This window comes from Rhincodon typus, chromosome 4 (assembly GCF_021869965.1).
Source record: "Rhincodon typus isolate 14 chromosome 4, sRhiTyp1.1, whole genome shotgun sequence".
Classification (NCBI taxonomy): Eukaryota; Metazoa; Chordata; class Chondrichthyes; order Orectolobiformes; family Rhincodontidae; genus Rhincodon; species Rhincodon typus.
Window position 1 is genome coordinate 90,683,920 of NC_063335.1, and position 26,062 is coordinate 90,709,981.

The window sequence follows — 26,062 nt, forward strand, 5'->3', positions numbered from 1 at the left end:
TATCTAAACAAACTATTTGTAAGAAATGAGTTAACAATCTTGTGTTGGTCTTGCAGAAAATGAATCTGGAGGGAATTGGTAATGGACGATAGCAGATGAATTGAGGAAATATTTTGTATTCTCTGTCGTAAAGACTGACGAGTATCATCCAGGAAATAGATGTAAATCAGGAATTGAAAGGGAGGGAGAAACTGAAGAAAATTGTAATTACCAAGTTGACGAATCCCCAGATCCTGAAGGATTTCATCTTGGGGTCTCGCTAGTGAGATAGTTGATTCATTGGTTTTAATTTTGCACAACTCCTTTCCAACTCATCGGGGAAGGTTCATTTAGATTGGAAATAGCTAATGTATTTCTTTTATTCAAAAAGAGAGGGAGGCATAAAGCAGGAAACTACAGGCCAATTTAGTTTAACATCTGTTAAAGAGGAACTGGTAGGTGTACTCCAGATTTCCAGAAGGCATTTGATAAGGTGCCACATCAAGATAAAAGCTTATAGTGTAGAGGGTAGCATTGGCTGGTGAACAGGAAGCACAGCAGGAAGAAATGGATCTTTTTCAGGCTGGCAAGATGTCATGTGTACCAAAAGGGTCAGTGCTGGGGCCTAAACTCTAATCCCCTCATCCAAATCAGACAAATTGTAAAGGTATGGTACTTCAATTGGCTGATTAAAGATAAGTAAGAAAATGAGTTGTGAAGAGGACATAAGGAGCCTACAGAGGGGTATATAGAGTGAGTGGGCAAATGGAGTGTAATGTGGCAAAGTACAAAATTGTCCATTTCGGCAGAAAGACGATGAAAGAAGCTTGTTATCTAAATGGTGACAGGATGCAGAGATTTCTGCATGAATCACAGGCTACTGTGCAGATATGGCAAATAATCAGGAAAACTAATCGAATGTTATGTTTTATTGTGAGGGGAACTCAGCGCAAGAGTAGGGAAGTTATGCTTCAGTTATACTTAAAATAAAATTGGCATTGGTAAGTCTGTATGAATAGTATGTATAGTCCTGGCCATTGCACTTTCAGAAAGATGTTAATACTTTGGAATTAGTTTAGATAAACTTTACTAGACTAATATCTGGAAAAGCGGATTGCCTATGAGGAAAGGCTAGACAAGCCAGGCCTGTATCTCCTGGAGTTTGAGTCATACAGCACGGAAGTAGACCCTTCGGCTTCGGTCCAACTTGTCCGTGCTGACGAGACATCCCAATCTGACCTAGTCCCATTTGCCATCATTTGGTCCATAACCCTCTAAACCTTTCCTATTCATGCACCCATCCATCGAAGACTTAGCTCAGTAATGGTATGTCACTGGCTGGCATCAGTGTTTCTGAAATGACGCGGTTGTGCAATTTCACAGGGAACAACCACTGTTTAAAGATGGAGATGAACTATTATCATGTATCAAAAGCAGACAGAGATTTCATGTGCTTTCAGCTGATTTTTGTTTGCTTTGTTCAGAGTTTCCAAATAACAGGTCAGTCAATTAACACGTCAGTCAATTAACACTGCACACTAGAAATACAATCAGTATCTAGTATAGCAGAATTGGCAGCAACTATGATACTTTTAGGCTGACTTCAGTTTGCAGCTACTATTTTCTTTCTGTTCATCGTTGTCATATTTACCCTCAGACCCATCCATTTCATGAATTGCTTCAAATATTTGACACCTTATCCTTTGATATCTGGAGTCATACAAGATACAGCTATTAATAATTCCAGTAGATTTCTGCGATTTGTTGTCAGCTATCACCAAAATTCTTTTTTTTTCTTTGATTTGGAAATCTATTAAATGTCTTTCAGCAATTTCATCCTTCTACAGGCACCTGCTACTAGATGCCCTTCAATTTTGAGCGTCAGTAATTGTAATCTTCCATTCTCTGTAACGCAGATCTTCCAACATGTCTGCAAAGGTAGCCAAAAACAATAGTCTCCCTACAAGATTTTTAGCGCAGCTGCCATTTGTTCAAAGGGAATAGTTACCTCAAAATTGAACATCTGTCAAAACCAAAAGTCTGACTGTGCAGGAGATTAGTGCATAATCTAATACCTTAAACATCACAGCACTCCTGAATTTTTAGCTTGAAATGATTCATCTTCTAATAACCTCTCAAATTGCATGATTGATATGTTTAAGATGATGAATATTCAAATAGTGATACTGCCTTGTTGGCTTTCAACATTTTTTTTTGTGGAGACTGTCCAAAAACCATATTAGAATCTTCAGTCTCCAAGTCTGTAACATACAGTTTCAGAAATACAATTTTTTTTGTTTTTCCTTGTAATGAAAGCTGAAGCCATTCCTTGCTTTTTTTGTAAGAAAATGACTGGGGTGAATCTCCACCATTCATCCACTATGGCTCTAATTCAAAAAGCACCAGTCATTAACTCGAATTCATGATTCTGCAGTGTGACTCAGTCATTTCACTTTAACCTCTAGAGCAGGTATCCTGGCTCAGAAACAGGAACACTATCACTGTGCCTCAAGAAACCTCTAGCAGCCTTTTTTATCCAGAAGTAACAAGTGGAGGCTTGGAGACTGTGTTTTGTAGAGCATCTGTGCTCTGTTCTCTGTTCACAACAAACAACAACAGTTTCTGGTTGTGAACTATTTTAACTCCCCCTCCCATAGTGGGCATTCTCCAGTGTCACAATGATGCCACCTGCAAACTGGAGGAGCAGCACCTCAGGAGCCTACAGCCCCATGGCCTAAACGTAGATTTCACCAGTTTCTAAATCTCCCCACCCCCGGTCTCATCCCCACCTTCTTGACCTGACAACCTGTCCATCTTCTCTCCCACCACTCCCTACGTGCACCCACCTACCTTCCTCAGCCCTACCCCTCCCCTCTCTCCTTATTTCACACCCTCTTCCCCATCCCCACCCAAAATGCCAGCTTTCCTGCTCCTCTGATGCTGCCTGGCCTGTGTTCCTCCAGCTCCACACTGTGTTATAGCAAGTTACAAGCACTGCCTACTGGAGCAATGCATCAACAAAAGTGAAGAAAGAGAAAGATTAAGTTAAAATGGTGTTGGGTCATATATAAGACATTTAATCCATTATGATGCTGAGCCCTCTGTGCTTCATGGGTGTTAGTCGACACCGTATGCCTCCTCTTCAAGGACACTAGGGCGTGAACATAACACAGAAGGCGGCAGTCACTGCCTGCACCTTTGGCCATTTTTAAGCTAGGCAGAAGAGCAGACTGAAACTGCCTCAATCTACTATTACATGGGAAGAACTCAGCCCCTTTTTAAAAATCCAACACCGTTACCCAAATAATCAACTAAAATAATTAAACAAGTACTACTCACATGCAACAATAACAAAGGGTAGTGAAAGAGGGAGGGCATGATGTTGAAATAATGCACCCTAGCTCCTGCGATGCCTACACCTCTCTACAAGCCTCTGGAGTGTTGGTTATAATGATGACTTCTAAGGTACTCTCGGTGTGCTGAGGATATGAAGCTTGCTTTCACATAACTGTTTAAGAAGGAATTCAGTACCTAGTTAGACAGACAGTAATGTTCTGAGGTTGTGGTTGGGCTGGTGTTTGAATTTCAGATGGGATCTGCATGACAGCTTGAGTACATTTTTTTTTAAACTAGTCTGTTGATCCCAAACTCTAGGTTTGAGGGCCAGAAACGACGCAAGAAACAGAAAATCAGCAAGAAGAAGAAGAAAAAGGAAAAAAAGAGCAAAAAGCATAAGAGCCGAACAAAGTCATCACCGCGGGCGTCAAGCCATCGAGACAGGCGAGTGGAATTGGGGGGTGGTGCAAGAGGGGCAATGGGGAGAAGAGATGAACTGTTGAAATGTGGGGGTAGAAAGAGAGGGGAGGTGTCACTGTTGCAATAAGCTGGCAGTTCCCAAATTAACTATAATTCTCATTCTAACCAGCCATAACAGTTCAAGGTTAATTCACCAGCTTACAAAAGGCAACACCACTTTAAATCCATTATTAAATCGTAATCTGACATGCTAAGTATAGCAGAGTTAATGCTGAGGCATGTTGTTTGGTTTGAAACATAATAAGGTTTACACTACCTAACCTACGCTGTAAACACTGGAAGTGTTTGGTCTTGTGAATTTAAACCAAGTTCCAAATGTTGTTGTGAGCTCCCCCTCCAAGCAGTACTGATTACTGCAGTATCCCACCAGTCAGACTAGCAATGGTGAGGGACTCCTTTGAAACTGGGCACCAAAATCTAATGGACAGTTGCTGAAATCTGCATCAAATACGTAAAATTCTACTCCTCTAAACTTATGAACTTTACAGGATGTTAGTTTAATCACTGCTGCTCATTTATGGTATATGGACCATGTTTTTGTATTGACAGTACCACTCGTAACTACTATATGGTAGCAGAGTAAAATGGCTAGTTTGACGAGTGTCCAAAAAACATTCTGCCTATCACAGCTGAACAATCTGGTGTATGAAAATCACTGAGAAGCCAATGGTTGAGATAATATGAACAAGATGTTTGATCATAAAAGACAACTTGTAAAAACCCAAAATATCTGCTTTTGCAATGGAGCTCAACATAGCATAACCCATTGAAGCAACTGATAACGATTGGGACCAGGTCCCATCCTTAAGTAACTACTGTAGTGATGTCTTAGAGCTCTTATCTTTGGCCTCAATATCTGTAGGTGTGCCTCGTTAGGCTTGACTGTAAACTGTGGAGTTTTCTGAGGCTTCTTTGCCACGCTCATTCAAATGCTTTGATGTCAAACGCACCAAATGTTGTCTCACCTCTTAAATTCCACCTTTTTAGCCATATTTGCTGTTAAGATATGAAATCTAGAACTGGGTGTCCCTGATGGAATCCAAGCTATTGCCACGTATATGCCACTTGATAGCATTAAGAATGTTTCCATCACTAGTCTAAGTAATTTGGCTTAGCTCAACCAATTTCTCAATCATAATGACTTTGCAGCAAACATGCATTATCATAAAGCCTCTCAACAAGGCTGAGGGATGACAGGTTAATAGAATCATGATGGGCATAATTAAGGTGAATACTCAAGGTCTTTTCCCCAGGGTCCAAAACTAGAGAGCATAGGTTTAAGGGAAGAAGGAAAAGGGACCTCGGTAATTTTTACAGAGGGTAGTGTGTGCATGGAATGAGCTGCAAGAGATGGGTATATGGATAGCAAGGCTTTAGAGAGATTATGGGCCAAATGCTAGCAGTGGGACTAGATCACTTTAAGATATCTTCATGAATGACTGATTATACAAGTTAGAAGCAACACATTAAAGAGGTAGAGATCTATCTTAACAAATAAGGACTTATAGCATAAGATTTGTAGTTCGGGTTGTGGATGAGGTTGTAGACGAGGTTGTAGACATTGTTACCCTGCTTGGTAACATCATCAATGCACCTTTGCTGAAGTGTCAGTGTTCTGTCCCACTTGTTATTTATATGCCCGTGTGCTGGTTTTGTTTCTTGGTGGTTTGTACACAGTCTAATTTAATGTGTTTGATGGAGTTCCAGTTGGAATACCAGGCCTCCAGGGATTCCCTGGCAAGCATTTGCTTGGCTTGAGATTATCGATGTGTTGTCAGTGCGTAGTGAGACACAAGAATTGGTCATGTTTCTTGGTGGCTATTTGGTATTTATGCATCCATATAGTTAACTTTCTTCCAGTTTGGCCTATTTAGTGTTTCTCAGTCCTTGCATGGCATTTTGTATATTACCCCAGTTTTGCTGGTTTTGGGTATGGGATCTTTTATGTTTGTCGGTTTGTGGACTACTGTGATACCCAGGGGTCTGAGTAGTCTTGTGGTCATCTGACACATACTTGATGTATGGTAGGGTAATTAGTGATTCTGGTCATGTCTTCCTGTTGTGGTCTGTCTTGGAGGTAATGGTGGATTGTGCTTTTCAGATATCCATTTCTTCTGAAGACTCGGTTTAAGTGTTCTGGGTTGCTGCACTGTGTTGGTTCTGTTTGTAGGTGTTGGGGTGGTTGTTGTGTAATTGAGCACCTGGTCCATCTGGAGTACCTTGTTGTTTTTGCATTCTACCCTTTATGTCCAGGAAGGGTAGTCGGTTGTTGTTCTTAGTTCATAAATTTTATCCTAGTAAGGATATTGTTTGTGTCTGGGTTTCTTCTAGTTTTGTGCATTTAATAATCACGAAGATATCATCTACATATTGGACCTAAAGTTTGGGTTGTATAATAGGCTAAAACTGACAGCGTTCCCTTTGTATTATTGCTTCTGTAATCAGTCCTGATATTATGGATCCTGTTGGTGTTCTGTTGATTTGTTTGTATATGCTGTCGTTGAAGATGATCTGTGCCTCACAACCCACTTCAAGTTGTTTCATGGCGGTGTCCTGGGTTTCCTGCTTACTTGATTACCCCACTTTTGCTGGTTTTGGGAATGTACAAAATACCATGCAAGGACTGAAAAACACTACATAAATCAAACTGGAAGAAAACTGATTATACGAATAAATGAACACCAACTAGCCACCAAGAGTCACTATCAATTCTCACTTGTCACACTATACACCAAACGGAGGGACAAAATTTGACTGGGACAACGCATCAATAATCACACTAGCCAAACAGACATGCTAGGGAATTCCTGGAGGCCTGAATGCCATCAACAAACACATTTGAATTAGACCCTGTGTACAAACCACAAACAAAACTGGAAAACACCCCAGCAAACAGGCATATAAGTAACAAGCAGGACAGAACACAGGTGCTTCACTGGAGGCACACAGACGATGTTACCTAGCAGGGTGACGAAACGTTTGCAACTAAACCCACTGGCTTGGCAAGCACGTCTACAGCCTCAAGGATTATATTCAAACAAAAACCTAAATTGCTGCAAAAGCTCAACAGGTCTGGCAGCATCTGCAGAGAGAAATCAGGTTTAATGTTTAGATCAAATAATGCTTGTTCAGAACTGACTTGGATGTCTGTCCGTAAATGCTACCAGACCTCAGCTTTTCCAACAACGTTTCTGTTTGATTTACAGGATTATGTTGAAACTTGTTGCTTTTATTTATACATACTTTCATGGAGAGCAACTATGTAGTCTCTCCATGCATTATCTTGCCTTGTTAAATTATTACAATGTTGTAGTTTGACCACTTGGCATTGTCTTGCAGTTTTATTAGAATAGGGTAACAATGGAAAAATTCAGAAGTACTGCTAATCTACCTTCCTCTCTACTCCACTTCCATGATTTTCCAGGAAGTACCATTCATCATCTGAACAGAAGATACACAGACAACAGCACAACATGGATTCTTCTGGGGGTAGTGGAACCTCTAATCATCACCCTGGATCACTGTAAAGGTCAACATTTAGCAGGCAAAGAATGAAGATCAGTGCTTGACTCTTAAGTGGCATAACAAATATTGAACTTGATTTGCAAACCATGTTTGCAGATGTGAAGTGTTTATACAATATTCACTTGTCTTAAATCTGTAGCAGTGCAAATCTGCTTAGCACTCAAGGTGTAAATATTTATGCACACATACAATGAAACAAATTAAAAACAATCATTTCTCTAGCCACTATTGGTCAATCACCAGAAAATGAAAGTATTGTTTTCATCCTGGTTCAGTGTCAATTGGCATAGCGATTTGCTTCAATAGCAGCACAGCTGAGCCTGAGAGCTTTTACTTAAATGGTAATGTACAGTTTGAATAATCAGTTCAAAAAATTAAAAAGTCATTTTTACCCCACTGTGTAGTACTTAATTTGCAAGTATCTGACTGCATTTAAAAAATGCTAGGCAAGTGCAGGAGCAAAAATTAAGGAATCTTAGATTTTATTCTAACAGCTTTAATTACAGTGCTCATCAAAATAAATTGAAACAAGTATACAAAACATTTGATTAGTAGTGTGTGTAATGAAAGGATTAACTTCACAGCAATAACCCATCCTGATCAGACCCAGGTATTACTGTCCATACTTCTCAGCCTTAACTAAGGTAAGGAAAGGAGAAAAAAAAACTGCTGGCAAACCAGGTCCTTGCAGTATTCACGTATCAGGTGGCTGGGTCTTGCCTTGAGCTCCACACATTCAATGTTACAGCAGGAGGGAAAGGAACAGGAACTGATGGCAACAGGTCTTTGCTCTACATCAAAAAATGGAATGACTCAGATGTAGTTTCAACACACTAAGAAAATCAGAAGGGGTGGGAGGTGGGGGAAAGAGGATTTAGGTGCATTCACTGAACATTGCTATCTGGTATACACTAGCAAAGGGACAAGCTAACAAAAGCCAAAAAGCTCTTTTCATCTGACCCAACGGTGCCTGCATGCTGTGGTCAGTTTACAGTTACTCAGGTGAGCCAGGAGGCAGAAGAGAAGAAAAGAATCAGCACAACTCCAGAATTAAACAAGTTATTATAAACTAGACACTCTTGGCTAATGGTGTCTTTTCACTTCACTCAATAGTTCAAGAATTGTTGCTAATAGTCACTGACTTCCTCTTCCCTGATAATTCATGATATCAAAATTAATTTTAAGTGGCCTGCAATTCATGTGAACCTCCTGCACACAAATAATTAACTGCTATCTGCTCATTTTAAATTAAACTATTTGAAAATTGGACTTCAAATTATTCAGAAGGCAGAAAGGTGGGTTAGAATATTTTATTCTGATTTCAAATCCAGCCTGCATAGGTCTAGGAAAGGGATACTTTTGCAACCATTGAGAATGACTCGCAGGACAGTGCAAGAGAATTGGAACCCATAAATCACTTCAAAAATGTATGTTAGAATTAAAAAAAAAAATCAAAATAGTCCTTCACTCCCAAAATCCCAAATGTGGGCAAGGAGGAAAACAAGTTGAACAAGTGTAAGGTCACATGCAAGCTTCCCTCCCTCCATCAAAAAGCCATACCCCACACCTTGGAACCTTGTTCCAGAGTTAACAAGTGAAATCTGCTAACATACTTTGCAGTGCATTGCACTCTTGGGAGCACAGACATCTCCCACTTCTAGTCTATTTGTATATCCCTTTCCTACACTTAATATTTACACGTCAGTTTTACACATCAGTTTAAACCTTCAAAAGAAGGGAAAACAAAGAACAACCATGAGGGTAAATATTGCATAGGAGTAGCAAGAAGCTGCCTCATTACAAAAAGGGACGATATATACACATTTTAAATAAGAAACCACATATTTCCTTTCATGTCGGCACTTCTCACCCATACAATATGATGTTATAGTTCGTGATTGGATGTAATGAAGCAGGTTCCTGGCACCCAATACCACAAAGTAGCAGTTTGCCACACTACATAATGAAGCAGGAAGAAGGGACAGGCAGGAAGGGGAAGGAGGAAGGGAAAAAAATTAATTATTTGTTGCTTTTAAGCTGGCTGGACAGCCAGTCCAGTCCTTCATACAGGCCATCTCCACTGGTTGCACAGGTTGCCTGGATGAACCAGGTCCTTTGACGGAGTTGATGCAGACCTAGTTTATCTGTGATCTCTGCAGCATTCATTGCATTCGGCAAATCCTAGAGGGTGGAGAAAATGCAAATTGGAAATAGATCGAAGATTCTGAGTCATACAGCATGGAAACATACCCTTTGGTCCAACTTGTCCATGCCAATCAAGTTTGACCCATTTTCTTATAAACCTTTCCTACTCAAGTACCTATCCAAACATCTTTTAAATATTGTAACTGTACTTGAATCTATTCCACACATCTACTACCCCCTGTATGAAAATGTTGCCCTCAGATTACTCTTCGCTCACCCAAAAAAAAATGCTTTCTAGTTTTGAACTCTTCTCTCCTCCCCTCTGACCCCTGGGGAATTTACCTTTCCAATTCACCTTATCTACACCCCTCGTGATTTTATAAAACTCTACAAAAGGTTACCCCTCAACCTCCTAAGCTCCGGTGAAAAAAAAATCCTAGCTTATCCTTAATTCAAACCTTCCAGTCCTGCAACATCCTGGCAAATCTTTTCTGAATCTTCTCCAATTTAATAATATCCTTCCAATAGCAGGGTGAGCAGAACAGTACATAGTAATTCAAAAGTGGCCTCACCAACATGATGTACACCCTCTTTCTGATGTCCCAATTTATGTAATCATTGGCCTGAAGGCAAACGTGCTTAGCACCTTCTTAACCAACCTGCCTTCCTGTGATGCAACTTTCAAAGCACTATGTACCTGAACACCTAGGTCTGTTTAACACCACTATCTCCGGAGCCCTACCATTAACCATACAAGTCCTACCCTTGTGAAGTATTACATTTTTTAGTAAAACAAACATTTATCCAAACTGAACTCCATCTGCACTTCTCAGTAAATGATAAAGATCCCTTTGTAATTTTAACCCACTTCACTGCCTACCAACTCTGGTGTCATCCACAAACTTACTAACCGTGCCTCCTAAATTCTCATCCAAATCATTTATATAAAACGACAAAAGCAGACCCACCACTGATCCCTGTGGAACACAGTTGGTCACAGGCCTCCAACCTGAAAAACCACCCCCCACCACCACTGTCTCCCACCATCAAGACAATTCTGTATCCATTTGGCAAGCTCTGCAAATCCCATGTGTTCTAACTTTACTAATTCATCTTACAATGCGAAAACTTGTCTAAGGCTTTACTTAAAGTCCATGTTGGCAGTGTCTACTGCTGTTCCCCCAATCTTTACGTCGTCAAAAAACCACAATCAAAAGTTAGTAAGATAGGATTTCCCAAAGAAACAATGCTGACTATCCCCGATCAGACCTTTCCTTTCCAAATGCATGTAAATCTTACCTCTCAGAATTCCCTCCAACAACATAACCCATCACAGGTCTACAGTTCCCAGGCTTCTCTTTACAGCCTTTCTTAAATAAAGGCACAGCATTAGCCATCCTCTGGCATCTCACCTGTGGCTACAGGTAATACAAATATCTCTGCTAGGGGGCCTGCAATTTTTTCCCTAACCGTTTAAATTTAGGCCCATCTAAACATGGCATTAAAAACAAAGTTTGACAAAAGGCACTCAGCAGCTAAGTAACGCCATGCAATTGCAAGCTATTAGCTGCAGTGCAGCAGTTAATGTAAACAAACCTCATGGAAGCAGCAACCAGATCAAAATCAATTGATACCAGACAGCTCAGTGATCAGAATTTGGAACACTTGACTGTTTAATACATCATGTAATTCAAACTGATACTGGAGTACACCTGTGTAGCTTTCATGCTCAAGCCAGAATAAACAGGCTAAAATCAGTGTTACAAATATGCAATTTACACAGGAGGGATATGGTTGTGCAAAGCAACACAAGTCAGGCTCCATTCAACAGTGCTGTCCAGAATGTCCGGTCTTCAGTATTGAGTGTTCTATCTAAATCTGGTACTCACCTGTTTGTTTGCAAACAGTAATAACACAGCATCTCGTAGCTCATCTTCAGCTAGCATTCTCATCAACTCTTCTTTAGCTTCGTTCACTCTCTCCCTATCATTACTGTCAACCACAAAAATCAAACCTGCAACACAAGCAAATGTTAAGTAGTAAGATGATTTCTCACCCCATCTCTTTCCTCCTGTGATGGCCCAACAATTTGATAATTTTCATAGGATGCAGGAGCAGCAAAACCAGCATGTTTCTATCTCTAATTCCCCTTGACAAAAAGATAGTAAGGTGCTTTTGAGCTAAGGCACATCTCAGGTGTAGATACACATTACAGAGAGGGATCCAAGATTTAGACCCTGAAACAGTGAGGTAACAATATATTTCCAAGTTAGATTGAGGAATGGCTTGGAGGGGAACTTGCAGGTGGTGTTCCCATACATCTGCTGCCTTCAACTTTCTAAGTGGTAAAGGCCACAGATTTGGATGGTGCTACTGAAGGAAACTTAGTTTGCTGCGTAGCATCTTGTATATGGTATACACTGCTGTACTGTAATCAGTGAAGGGACAGAAAGTTGGTGGCAGTGGATGGTGCGCCAATCAAGCAAATCACTGGATGATATATGTCAAGCTTTGAATGTTGTTGGAGCTATGATACACAACAGCCAAATGGGAAGTATTCCATCTCATTCCTAGCTTGGGCCTTATAGATGGCCAGATTTTAGGGAGTCAGGAGATGAAGTACTCGTCACGGAATTCCCAGCCACTGACCTGCTGTCGTTGCCACTGTATTTATTACTGGTCCAGTTCAGTTTCTGAACTACATTTAACCTCCAACTTATTGACAGCAAAGCCACTGAATATCAAAGGGAAAGGAGCTCTTACTGATGGCCATTGTCTGACATCTTTGTCTACGGAGCCTTAGTGGACTTCTGCAGTGCATCTTACAGATTTCAGCCCAAGGTGAATGCTGTCCATGTCTTGCTATATAATCACCAAAGACTGTTCACTATGCAAAGTCAAGTGAAGCAGTGTGCCATCAGCAGCAGATACCTCTTATGACCATAGATGCAGATGATGATTGAGCTGAGGACACTATCCTCAAGAACCACTGCAACAATGTCCTTGCATTGTTATTGACCAACAACCATAATCATCTTTCTTATTCGGTAGGTACGATGATTCTGATTCTCATCGATGTTGATTTTGCTAAAGTTCTTTGATGCTACACCATAAAATGTTACCTCTATCCAAAAAAAAAAAAAGAAGCACCCAATTCTGGAATTCAAGGATATTTTGTGCATGTTAGGAAACTGTTTGTAATGAGGACAGGTGCGTAGTAGTCAGGGTGGAACAAAAGCTTATCAGTCATTACTATTTAATGCCTATTAGGAAAAGAAATCTGTTAATGTTACCCAGTCTGGTCCACACCCACAGTGATGTGGCTGATTCTTTACTCATTTCAATGGCTTAGCAAACCAATCAGTTCAAGGCCAAATGAAGTTAGGCAAATGCTGGCCTTACCAGCAAAGCCCACAACCCATGAAATTATGAACAAGTGCCAGTTAGCTATGCTGTCCATGACACTTTGCATAATTTGCTGATGCATGTATACTAATGGGGCAGAAACTGGCTAGACTGGATGTGCTTTCTTTATGGACAGGACATAACTGGCTAATTTTCCATACTGTCAGGCAGATGCCAGTGTTGTAGTTTAGCTAGAGGCACAACTAGTTATTTTTAGTTAATTCATGGGAGATGGGTTTCGCTGGCTGGGCCAGCATTTATTGCACATTCCTAGTTACATTTGAAAAGGTGTTGGTAAGCTTGTTAAACCACTAGTTTATTTTTGCAGGCACTCTCAATGCTACTGGGGAGGGATTCTGACCCAGTGAGTGAAGGAATTCAGCTAGAAATTCCTGTCTGGTACTGAAAGTGGCACCTTAATGGGTCAACATCACCACATCCCCAAACTATGGGCAGGTTGCAAATGTGAAGGTACCAGTTTCTACCACTGCCTGCATTTGTTGAGCAAAAATCTTAACTAATGGGTTTAAGATCACATGGAGTTGGGACAGATTATGGAGAATCATTCCTTGGACCCAATTCACCTCAGAACTGCCCTGGGTGTGATAGTTTAATGCAACATAAATGATTAAGAAAATCCTATTCTTGAGGAACCACATGGTATATTAAAAAAAGAGGAAAGATCCTTAAAAAAAACACAAAAAAAACACATAACCTGTCAACCTTCCAAGGGCTAAGCTACTCACATAGTTCTGTGAACTGTCAACTGTTATTTACATCAAAATTGAAAAAAAAAATTTAGCCTTATGCCTCAGCCTTGTGAACTATTTGTGACCATTTCATTCTTTCATAAGATGTGAACATCACTGGCAAGGCTCAAATGTTAATTTTCTGAGGTGTGGTTTGGGTGGTGAGCCACATTCATGCACTGCTGCAGGCCATGCCTGCAGATACACAGTGCTGTCAGGAAGGGAATTCCAGGATTCTGATCCAGTGACAGTTTGGTCAGGATTGCAGACCTCAATAGGGAACTTGCAGATCATGGTGAAGTCGTGTTCTGTAAACTTTGATGTGGCAAAGGTCACAGGTTTGCAAGTTTGGGAAGGTGATGGCATTTTGGCAACGAATGGCTAACATTCTGTAGATGTAGATTTGAATCCCAAAATGGTAGATGGCAGCATTTGAACTCAATAAAATATAGAATTTAAAGCTACCCAATAGTGACTAATCGCCATTATCAGTGATCATAAAACCCATATGGTTCATTAAAATCTTTTTGTGAAAGAAATTCTGTCCTTATCTGACCTGGTCAACATGTCTTCCTAGGCCCCAAATAACACAGGTGACTTATAATGCCCTCTGAAACAATCTAGAGAACCAAATCAGCTCAAAGGCAATTGGGGATAGGCAAATGCCAGCCATGCTAGCAATGCCCACACCCCATACAAGACAAAGAACAAATGCTGAAATAGATAATGCAACTTTTTCAGTTCCTCTTGGGAAATTGTGGTCAAGACCAAGAGCTGTGCAGTTTCCTAAGAGGTTGCAGTTAAGTGCCACACAACTACAATTATGAAGCCCACAACTTCGTCCTCAAACTGCACTCCCAATAGAAATCCTTTCAACTTTTAAATGAATTAGATAAATCAGCAGCGAAGAGTGAAGAATACTGCACAACGTTCAATGTTTAGGTTCTCTCCAAAAGACATTCAGGTCAAAACTAAAGCAACACAAATTGCACGTACCTTGCGTATTCTGAAAGTAATGGCGCCAAAGTGGACGGATCTTATCCTGTCCACCCACGTCCCACACTGTAAAACTAATGTTCTTGTATTCCACAGTTTCTACGTTGAAGCCTAGGAAAACAAGATATTACACAAATCACTGCACACTTGGAAAGCAGCAAAATACTGCAAAAGCTGAGGACCTGAAATAAAAACAAAGTTCTGACAAAACTTAGCAGGCCAGGCAGCATCTGCTGAGAGGGAAACAAAGTTAAATGTCAAGTCCAATATTACTTCTTTGGAAATGAAAGGGGCAACAAAATTTTTGTTGTTAACAAAGATGGAGGAGCAGCTAGTGGAACACACCATGAGCACACCTACAGCAAAAGACAAAAAGGATGTACTCATGGTAGCGGAGGAGGAACAGATGTTAATGGTAGGTGGTGAATAATCAGAAATAGGCTGGTTTTGCTGAAAGCAAGTAAAAGGTACAGAAGTCAAATTGGAGGACAGTGTAAATGCTCAGAAGTCGTTGGAACTCAACGTTGAGTCCTGAAGGCTGTAAAGTTGCAGCCTAAGAAAAAAAAATTGTTAAAATGGCAGCAAAAAGTGTCTTGAACGGCAGGACAGACAGGATTATTCTAATGGATAAAGTGCAGGTGTTCCATAAAGCAATTACCCAGTCTGTGTTTAGTCTGAACAACGTAGAGAAAAGTTCATTGTGAGCAACAAATAACAGACTAGATTTCAAGTAGTATGAATAAACTTGTGCTTCACCACAAAAATCTGTTTGGGATCTTGGACAGCAAGGAGGGAGGTGGTAAGTGGGCAAGTATTACATTTTCTGTAATTGCACAACAGGAAGGTGCTGGGGGGCTGGTATCGGGAACAGTCAAAGAGAATAGACCAGAAGGTCAAGGAGGGGACAGTCCCTGCAGAACGTGGAGAATAGAAGGGACAGAGATAATGCATTTGGTAGCAATGTCTTATTGGAGGATACTGTAAGTGGAGCCCCACCATGTGTTCTACTTGCTCCACCTTCAACTGTGTCAACAGCATTAAAATATCATATTCCAGGCCCCTTGAGTTCCAAAGTCCAATTGGAACTTAAGTTTCTCTCTCCACAGATGCCTCCAGACCTGCTGAATTTCTCCTGCATTTTACTTCTAATGATGTAAAATTGACTGTTCTTGTATTTTCCAAGCATGACAACCTAGATCCACTTAAGCCATCGGGGCAACCGCTTCCTCCTCATTCTGCAAATTAGCCTATTTACTCATGATATTCAAGACTCCTTTAAATGTAGAATGTCAGTTTGAAGAAGCTAAGCCATATACCTACACCTCCTGCCATCAAAAAGAATACATTCTGAAGCCATCAAGCCAAAAAAATTGTGCCTGGCAGTACAAAGTAGTTATATTTTTGTGCTAGTAAAGGCTGTACACTTCAGAACCATTTCATTCTATTACTTTCATTCTATTAAAAACACGGTATTGCTGTTGTTCCCATCTTGCATACGGTCCCAAATTTCTTTACCACCATTTTACATGAATAAAGTTTCAATATAACTATACTAACTGTTCACATCTTGTCAAGTTAAAAAAAAACCAAAAACTTACCTATAGTGGGAATAGTGGTTACAATTTCACCCAATTTCAGTTTGTACAAAATGGTGGTCTTGCCAGCTGCATCTAGACCCACCATGAGAATACGCATTTCCTTTTTTCCAATAATATTTTTGAGGAATGTAGGAAGAGACAACCCCATGATGCAAGCTTCTGATTAGACTCAAGGACTAATAACAATCTGATAAAGAAAAAGATAGAGAAAATCAAGTTGCAAGAAGAACAGTAAACCTTCAGTTATCACAAGCTTTCTGAAGTAGGTTCAATTGCCCATTCAGAGCACTGGTTGAGCCTCGTGGCCTGATTAAGAACCAAAGAACCAAAACTCATAATGCAGGTACTCAGTAATAAATCGCATCTGAAACAGAGTCTCTCCAAGTTTCAGAATGGTATTGAAGTTGGCTGGTTTTAAAAGATTGCACTCCCAACTCTCCATTTACTTCTAAGCTGAAAAAGGAAGTTGGAAGCAACTGTGGGTCATGATGCAATAAGTATAAAAAGGAGACATTCTTCTCTAAGAGCTCCCTATAAAACAAAATATTTTGCCAATTTCATTTTATTAACTTGTGACAGTACAACCTTTAACAAAAAAAACTGAGATGCTAATTGACAACTTGGATGTAGAAGTTCAAATCTCTTTCAAAGTTTTGGTCTTAGAGGTCACAATAAGCCTGACAATGTAATATCAGCAGTGACAAAGTATACTGTTACTGACTTGTGAAAGTTATCATTGCACTATTGGAAAAAAAAGTGGCCCACATCCTGGCAACATTTTCTATATGCTGCCAATTTCTCTTCCTTGAATTTCACAAGCCTGGTAAAAGCCTTCCTACATCAGCTGGTACAATATAATTCACAAGCAGAATCAAAACATTAAAGATAACAAAAAAAATAAAATGAGCTTGTTGCTTTTCAACTCAAACCAGGTCTGTGCACAAAAAAAAAAGCAAACAAACCAACAGGAGAGGCAGAACAGAGGAAACAGAACACCTGTGTTTGGCTGCAGGTGAAAGTGAAGGAAAGTGACTCAGATCGCAGAGGCACTCTTCATAACTCGATGATACCTGTCATTTCCTCATCACTGTTTAAAAACAAGAACTCGTGTGGATATCTTAGCACTCTACCGTAACCTCTAACTTTATGCCACTGCTTCCACTAAGAATGCTTTCTACCTTCATTTGTCTCTTCTGCAACACTAGAGAAAAAAAAAGTGTTGAATTTAAGCCCAAAAAACCAACGTGCTGCTCCTTTAAATTCAATTCTAACTAAACTGCTGACTACCCAACTCCCTATACTAGCTTTTGTTACAAGTGATATAGCACCGAGGGAACTACAACAATTTCCCTGCAATTAATTTGCATGTCACTAAACCAAACCATCCTGATCAAAACAGTCTCAGTCCAATGCTGAAATTTAGAAGGTTTTCCCCATCTTGGCCGCAACTCTCCATTTTTAAACTCCGAATTCAATGAACCTCACCAGTACACTGTTCCTGAATCTGTACACCTGCTTTATCTACGTTCTCTTGCCCCGTTTGTAGCTGCCTTCAGTAACCAAAGTCGTATGCTAACAAATTTCCTCAACTGCCAATTACTTTGCCGCCCCCAAAACACCAACTTCATCATCCTTCAGAATACTTCCTTTCACTACCACCTCTTTTCTTGTTAGCCTCAAACTGTTTAACAGTTTTACAAATGTAAATTATTGCTTTAATTAACAAGTTTCCATCATTAGTACCATTAAATATGGCCTAGTTTTCAGTCTAAAAAGACAAATTTTGCAGTTACATTGAATTTTTTTAAGAAAGTTCACACAATGAATATTACATACTTCATTTACAATCTAATGACAACACAATGCTTCAGTCCAACAGCCCATTTAGAATCACTGGTGGAGCAATTAAAAAGATCCATATAGCTGAATAAAACATTCACTGATACAACAAGACACTAGGCAAACACTCAGTAGAAGGATGGGGTTTAAATTGTATTAAACTCCTGAGACGGTTTCAGTACAGACCACGCAGTGCAAAAAAATTCAAAAGGCCCGAGTTACACAGTCAGAATCATTCGGCAGAGAAACAGACTCTTTGGTCCAACTTGTCTGCACCAACCTGAACTGATCCAGTGCCATTTGCCAGCATTTGGTCCATATCCCTCTAAACCCTTGCGTTTCACATACCCATCCAGATATATTTTAAATGTTGTAACTGTACCCACCTCCAGCTCGTTCTACTTATATACCTCTGCGTGAAGAAGTTGCCCCTCAGCTCCCTTTTAAGTCTTTTCCCTCATCTTCCTATGGCCTCTAGTTTTGGATCTCGGGGAAAAGACCTTGGCTATTCACTTTATCTATGTCCCTCAATTTTGTAAGCCTCCATAAAGGTCACCCCTCAGCCTTGTTGAGAGACTTTACAATAATACATACATTTCTCCAATCATTTATTTGCTGCAAAGAAAATAAAAGTTATGTTTGAGAAATTGGTTGAGCTAAGCCGAATCACTTAAACAGATCACTGTAATGAGGGACTTGAAAAATAGTATATTTGTTTGTATCCAAACAGTGTCTAGACAAGCTGTTCCAGAACAGACAACTCTGGCATCTAACAAAGTGGAAACTGTTCAGGTGTACAAAGGAGAAACCAAATCTGGCCAATTAACACCGTCGTCTACCTAGTGATAGAAACATCCTCAACAATGTTATCAAGTGACATGTACATAGCGTACAGTTTTTAATAACTTGGTGACGCTCAGCTTGGGTTTCATCAAGGACATCCAGTTCTAGATTTCATAGTCTAGGACCAAATATGACTAAAAAGGGTGGTATAAGAGGTGAGGTCACATTAGGTGCAGTTGACATCAAAGCAGCATTTGAATGAGTGTGGCAAAAAAGCCTCACAAAGTCAATGAGGTCAGGGAAAAAATCTCCACAGTTTGCAGTCAAGCCTAACGCACACACACTTATGGATACTGAGGCCAAAGGTATGAGACTTAAGACATCACGACAGGAGTTAATCAGGGATGTGTCCTGGTCCCAATCATCAATTGCTTCAATGGCATCCTTACTTGACCATGGAATGGAAGGATGATCACTGATGACTGCCGTGACTTGCACCCTTCACATATGGAAGCAATTGTCCACATGAAGCAAAACATGGACAACATTCAGATTTGGCTTGCTTAGCAGAGTAACATTCACACCAAAGCAGTACTGGCAATTGCAATTTTCAGAAGAAATCTAACTTCTTCAATGTACCCCAATCACTGACCCCCACCCTGACCCTGGCATTAATATTGATTAGATTAGCCAAAGCAACTCAAACTCTTATTTCTGTGAGCATGACTGCAGACGTACCATTTAGTAACATGATGAATATTAATTAGCTCAGAGGCTGGACAACGGATTTGTAATGCAGAGCGATGCCAACAGCGTGGGCTCAATTCCGAAACCAGCTGAATTTACTGTGAAGGTATTTCCTGCTCAACCTCTCGAGGGCATGTGGCCCTCAGGTTAAACCACGACCAGTAGTCACTCTCTTCCATGATCTTCAGGGAATATAGTGACTTTAGTATGATTAAAGACTCTCCAAATTGTGCAGGCAAACATTTCCAAAAGCAATCAAGGTAGTAAAAACCATTCAGAACACTAAGCCTGCTTGATCAGTATTCCATTCGTATTAAACATTCACCCCCTCCAGTGACAGTGAATTCTACATACAAAATACACCATAGCAACTCTCACCATCTAAAACTTGCCAATGCTATACCACCTAGGACTAAGCAAACAGATGGATGTGAACATCACTTGCAAATTCTCCTCCAAGCCACACCATCCTGAATTTGAAGGAACTGCAGTTGTAGTTCTCTATTGCAAAGTGAAGAAAATCTGCTAACCCTTGTTAACAGCATTTTGTATCTACCTGATGGCCTGCAGAGATTTAAATAGGCAACTCACCACTGCTGTTGCAGGGTGAACTAGGAATAGCCAATAAATGCTGGCTATGCCAGACGATGCACACTTCCAATGCTTTAAGAAAAGGCTGCTAAATTAGTTAGTATAAGCAATTTCAATTAAATCTTTCCAAAATCTCCAATAACTTTTGGTTACCTGGCCAAACAATTTATATAAAAACCAAAATTCTTGGATAAAGGAAACACTTATTAGGACATATCAGTGAGCAAGAGTGACTAACTGGATCGCTCTTTCAAAGGGCCAGTCCAGGCAAAAGGGCTGAATGTCCACTTTTGCTGCATGTCTGAGACATTCAAAATGTCAAAGCCAACAAGTTGAGACAGCTCATGCATGTGTGCAACATAACATTTCATTTGGAGCAGAAGCCAAAGTAAATACAATGCCTTAAGGTTGGTGCTTAAGACTAAGTGTCACAAAGTGCACTCTGCACACAATGTATTTTTCTTTAATATGGGATATTTAGTTGTCAATTATAAGCTAATTTAGTGATGACTGAAGCTGTGGAGAAAGTTTAAGCTAATTTCACACACTCTTCCTAAACATACGTGCAATTAATATTAGAATCAATGAATAGCAGAGATATACCTGAAGACAACCAGAAATCTCAAATATTATTTTGCCACCCTAATTTAGACTGGAAGACAGAATAAATTGAAGTTCTCTAAACAGAAGGCAGCCAAAAGTTGCTACACTGGAAATCAACACCACAAACAGAAGTACATTGGAGTCTTGCACAAGGAAGGTAAGGAATTAAACAAAACTTAAAAGAAACTGCAACCTCTTTCTTGTGGCTCAATCATGGAAAACAATGTGGGAGAATGGGAAGGACAACATAAGACTGTGGAGCTGGTGCATTAGTGAAGAATTCGTACTTCAAGTGAGTACAGGACAAAAAGCAATACTGAAGTGAAAGCTTTCACTTTCAAGCTAAGATTGCGGAGAGAATAAATTGGGTTGGGATTTAAACTAATGCAGCAAGTGCATTGAAAACTAAATTTGAGACTAACAGTGGAGCAAGATTGACAGTTACTGGAACACCAGGAAGCTTAACTGACAAAATGGAAACCAGGAAAAGAAATATACTGCTAGAAAAGGTGCAGGAAATATTAAAAATTCAGGAAAATGAGTCAGGACCAGAAGAACAATTTCCTTGTAACTGTAATTTTAAAGTTAAAAAAAGGATGGCTTAGGTCTATACAGGACTGCTGAAGTACAGTACTGGTTAAATCAATTTTCAGGTCAGGAATGCTGAAGGATTTATTGTATAAAGTACTACATTAGGACAAATAGTTGAGAAATAAGGAAGTGCGTGGTAACAACTTTGAAATGAGAAAGGAGAGAACTGTCTTTCAGAGAGATATGCAAAGTAAAATTTAAGGTAGTCCTAGTGGAGCTGAAGAACTAGAAGATATGTTAAAGTGCCAAAAAAAAAAAAACAACTGTAGTTTAAGGCTGAAGCTCTGAATTTAGGATAGATTATTGACTTGATTAGACAAGAGACAAATTATATTGGTCCTCCATAGTTGCCAGGATGTGACAAGTGGAATTCTACATATTGGAGCCTGAACTCTTAATTAAACCATGGGATAGAGTCCCATGTATTTATGCCATCAACACTAAGCAGCAGATAAAAGCATAATGCTCGGGACATCATTAAATGTGCTATAATTATTCACAATGAAATATCCTTTAAAGAAAAATATATCACGGTGAAGAGAAAAAAAGATACTTGACCCATCCTCACCTACTTGTCCCAGATGCAGCTTTCTATGACACTATCACTAAGAGTGCTCACTTCACTGTCATATGGAGATGAAGTTTCATTTTCGCTTTTGCATTAAGAATACCCTTCTTGTTGTGTGAATTATCACTGTGTTGAACAGGACAGACTTCAAAACAGGTGGCAGGTACAAAGATAACCAAGGAATTTGGTGAAAGCTACAGGTCAACTTGCATGGACATGTGGAAGAAGCATTTAAGTATGTGGTAGAAGCATTTTAAGTGCAAGGTAGAAGATTTTGGGAGGAAATGTGAGGAATGGGGTTAGATTTTTTCCAGTCAAAACACTTAAAAGGCATGGATGACCAGCAGGTGTAACAAGTGTAATTCTGTAGAATTGCAATGAGATGGAGTTTTATGAATAAAAATTTAGAGTACATTAATAATTTTGTACAAAGAATTGATCTGGTAAGAGTGAAGAGTTCAGGTACAATTCTCTTAACTGTTGCAATCATCATGTACAGTACAGTACAGAATCATGATACGGGTGTCAAGATAGAAAACAGTCATGGAGGAACTTGAAGTAATGGAACAAATTTCAGCTAAGATTTAATATAACTTTTTCCAAAGTTTGGGCAGACTCATTTAGGAATTTAAATTTAATGCTAAGAAGAAGAACGTAGGCAGATAATGAATTAATGCCGATATCAGCTGTAGGGTGAATTGTCTCTGAAGCGTGCCTTCTTTGATGCCTAATCCAAATGTTTGCATGGTGAACTGGTCCGTTGACAAATCTTGCAACTCTGAAAGTGATCAGATTTTTGTAGAGATTATATGCCCCTATTTTAATTGAATACAAAAGTTTGCCTTTTTAGCAAGGCAAGAGTATTCAGCTGTAACTAGCTTTCATGAAGTGCCATGTAGTTTAAATGTCACAGACTTCTTTTGGCTGAACTTCTTTTTCCACTTATCAGTGTTTAGTACAGGGTGTAATTCCGTTGTTTGATAGTTGGACTTCAGAAATTGAGAATTATTGTTATATTCCATATCTTGCCGAACAGAGTGATAGCAACATTTGGAGAGGGGATTTAGGCAGTTGAAATAGAAGGTTATGGACTATGTGCAGACAGATGGGCTTAGTGGCCAGCACAAGCATGGCGAGCTGAAAGGCCTGTTCCTGTCTTGCACTGTTCTGTATTAAACTTCTGGTACAAAAAAAAAATGGTGTCTATTCCTTTGGCAAACCTGCAACACTCTCGCATTTGTGGATAAGATGCCATAATGAGCAGTTTCATTTGTTTGATCATTTCCAGAGGTTAACAATATTTGGAATATTCAGGAGAGTTGATTTCATTTGGCTGTCTGCCCATATCGGATGTCCTTGTTGGATTAGGGATCAGAGCAGGCATATTTGAGACAATTCACCCTACAGCCGACATCAGCATTACTTCAAGAACGTAGATTACAGTGTAGAAACAGGCTCTTCAGCCCAACAAGTCCACACCAACCCTCAGAGGATCCCACCCAGACCCATCCCCTATAATCCACACATCCCTGAACACTATGGGCAATTTAGCATGGTCAATCCACCTAGCCTGCATATCTTTGGGGCACCTGGAAGAAACCCACGCAGACACGGGCAGAATATGAAAACTCCACACAGACAGTTGCCCAAGGGCGGAATCGAATCCGGTCCCTGGCGCTGTGAGGCAGCAGTGCTAACCACTGAGCCACCATGCTGTGTAGCATTAGTTATAATCATGCCAACTTGCAGTAAAATTAACACCAAGAGGAAGAACAAAAATGTTCTTCGCAAAGTATCAAGAAAAAAGAACTTGGTTGAAACAAAATCTATAACAGCTTTCAAAATGAAATAAATCAAAGGGAAAGATTTGCTAAAAAGATGCTGTGGAATCATTTGATGGGGATACTTCTCTCAGCACACTGGTCAATACTTATACCTCAACCAACATCTCTACACAGGCCAGTAACATGGCTTCATTGCTGCCTGTGTGAAGTCACTGTTCACAAACGGTCTACCAGAACACTCCATAGAAATGTGAAGAGTTATCTGGCACCTTTAACTTGTCAAATACTACATAAAATTTGGGTTCTTTAAAAATATCTTTATTGGTAAGGCCCATGTAGAGTAGAACTAATCTCACATTATTAAACAATGGAGGAAGTAGTGATGACTGGACTGTGACTGTAGAAAGAATTCAGCCCATACATTCATGCAATCTTAAAACACAAAAATTAGTACCTGGATAGGATCAAGATTATCTGGATAACTCTTCATGTCCCAATTGTTTTACCACAGTCCTGTAAGTATTTCCTCAAAATATACATTAAGTTCCTTTTTGAAGGTGGCTATTGAAATGGTTCCATCTTCCCAAATCAAACAATACGTTCCAAATCATTACATTACCCATGTTTTGACACTAGTTTGTGTTTCCATTGTAAATTCCGCTATTTACAGTGGAAGGTACCCAAGTTAACTGACTACACCCACTTGTAATATAGGCATAGTAGCACCACCACTGACAAGTGCTCGTAATTACAGCTATGGCACGTTTTGCTCCCACTGCAAATGTAGACAGAATTTCGCGTTAAGTTGTTAGCGCACAGCACGAATATTCGATAAATGGTAATCAGAAAACGGGAAGGGAACCAGATCGGCATTTTTAAAAAAAAAACGCAACCGGCCGTTCAAAGATGCATGATACCAAAACTTTTTCCAAGCCTATGAATTGTTTTTGTCAGCCCTAAGAGGGCTCCTTACAACCATTGAACGGGAACGTACAAACTAAACGAAAAGCAAAGTACAGCGGATGCTGGAAAACTAGCATCATGATAATTGCTACAAAAAAAATTAGGACCGGTAGCGGCGCGGAGAAAAACAGTAAGCATTTCGAGTTTGGTGTGACTCTCTTTTTCGGAACTCCTGAATTTCATCCCCACAGTTCCGCAGAACCATACCAGACTGTTTCATTGACTGTTCCTCTCTCTTCAGACACTACCAGAACGGCCGAGTTTCTGCAGCAATACCCCAATTACTATAAAATTTGGCGCATAATGTAAATATAAAGAAACGTTTACTTCCCCTTTAGTAGGATTACAAATCATGATACATCGGCAACAGGCGAATTCTTAGGTAAATATTAAGTGAAACAACCCATTTTACAGCACATCCCCCACTCTAACTCAAAATGGCGGCAAACAACCATGCCCTGACCGAGATGATAAACCTCGGCCCTACCACGGAAAGCACCAAGAGAAACCGATGGGGGCAGGAGCAAGGAGATGGACGTTTGACGAACTGACGGTCGACACTAGGCAGAGCGGCCCCCGTGAAGCGACAGCCGAATCCATAAACTAAAGAGGATCGTACACTGCACCTGGGCCGAACCGTCACACGGGCTTTTTTTTCCGCTATCCCTCGACAACGGTTTGCTTCTCCACCTGCGTTGCCGACGCCTCTTTTTCTTTTACCAAAAAAAAAACTGTTAGTTCTCCCAACTGGAAAGGAGACTGGACCGCCACTTAACCATCAACCGACCCTGGTCATTTCATTTCACGTCAGTTCAGTTCCTCACCTCGGCTTAAGATGGCGGACACAGCTCGCTGGAGCTTTCGCCCCCTCTCCGTTCCTTTGCGCCACGTCAAGGGGATGAAGGAAGGAGACACACCCCTCGCTCCCATCCCCCACCCCTGACCACAGGAGCCGCAACCAACAAGTCACGTGACAAACGGCCTCCGATTCCGGAGGTGGGGGGAGGGGCGGTTCACCATGGAAACCCAAGGACGGCCAATGTCACTCCAATAGTCCCCGGAAAGAGCGTGTGAAAGCCGTTAGCGTTTGGCTGGAGAGCCGAGATCTGGTATTGTGACAGTGTACAACGAGTCCTAGCGTACCCGCGCCGGTTTTTTTTTTAAATTTCATAAGCTAAGACAAAAAAATATAAATTGCTAGAAAAAAACCTCAGCTCAGCAGGCCTGGCAGCTTCTGTGGAAAGAATCAGAGTTAATTTTTCAGGTCGATTGGCCCTTCCTCACAACTGATGGTAACAAGGAAAATCCGAGACAACAAGGTGCAGGGCTGGATGAACACAGCAGGCCAAGCAGCATCATAGGAGCAGAGAGGCTGACTCT

The 26,062-nt window shown here is 40.3% G+C and overlaps 2 protein-coding genes and 1 long non-coding RNA gene across 5 annotated transcripts in view; 2 read left to right on the top strand and 1 right to left on the bottom strand.

Annotated features, from left to right (window-relative positions):
• c4h1orf35 (chromosome 4 C1orf35 homolog) overlaps positions 1–7,716 on the top strand; it is a 37,124-nt gene extending 29,408 nt beyond the window's left edge. Inside the window, exons 7-8 of the mRNA XM_020518956.2 lie at positions 3,634–3,759; positions 7,220–7,716. Coding sequence (XP_020374545.2) covers positions 3,634–3,759; positions 7,220–7,322 — 229 coding nt within the window. The 3' untranslated portion in view covers positions 7,323–7,716. The remainder of the gene's footprint in view (positions 1–3,633; positions 3,760–7,219) is intronic.
• Positions 7,717–7,785: 69 nt separating this feature from the next.
• arf1 (ADP-ribosylation factor 1) lies at positions 7,786–25,621 on the bottom strand. Of its 3 annotated transcripts, none has more exons than XM_020518962.2 (5): positions 25,507–25,621; positions 16,214–16,400; positions 14,616–14,726; positions 11,355–11,479; positions 7,786–9,501 (listed from the first exon to the last, which is right to left on the bottom strand). In XM_020518962.2, the coding sequence occupies exons 2-5, from the start codon at positions 16,359–16,361 to the stop codon at positions 9,340–9,342; spliced, it is 546 nt and encodes a 181-aa protein (XP_020374551.1). In that variant the 5' UTR covers positions 16,362–16,400; positions 25,507–25,621; the 3' UTR covers positions 7,786–9,339. The 3 variants fall into 3 exon arrangements, with proteins under 3 accessions (XP_020374551.1, XP_020374549.1, XP_020374548.1); XM_020518960.2 differs by having other exon boundaries at positions 25,302–25,508; XM_020518959.2 differs by lacking the exon at positions 25,507–25,621 and adding an exon at positions 25,309–25,425.
• A 61-nt stretch (positions 25,622–25,682) lies between these two features.
• Positions 25,683–26,062, top strand: part of LOC125482945 — a 20,120-nt gene continuing 19,740 nt past the window's right edge. Inside the window, exon 1 of the long non-coding RNA XR_007261935.1 lies at positions 25,683–25,791. This is a non-coding gene — a long non-coding RNA (uncharacterized LOC125482945). The remainder of the gene's footprint in view (positions 25,792–26,062) is intronic.

Excerpts from the sequence above, each read along its gene's own strand:
- arf1 (XM_020518962.2), bottom strand. The coding sequence starts at position 16,361 with ATGGGGTTGTCTCTTCCTACATTCCTCAAAAATATTATTGGAAAAAAG. Across the intron at positions 11,480-14,615 it reads TTACTTTCAGAATACGCAAG|GTTTGATTTTTGTGGTTGAC; the intron begins GTACGTGCAATT and ends CTTGTGTTGCAG. Across the intron at positions 9,502-11,354 it reads TACTGTTTGCAAACAAACAG|GATTTGCCGAATGCAATGAA; the intron begins GTGAGTACCAGA and ends TCCACCCTCTAG.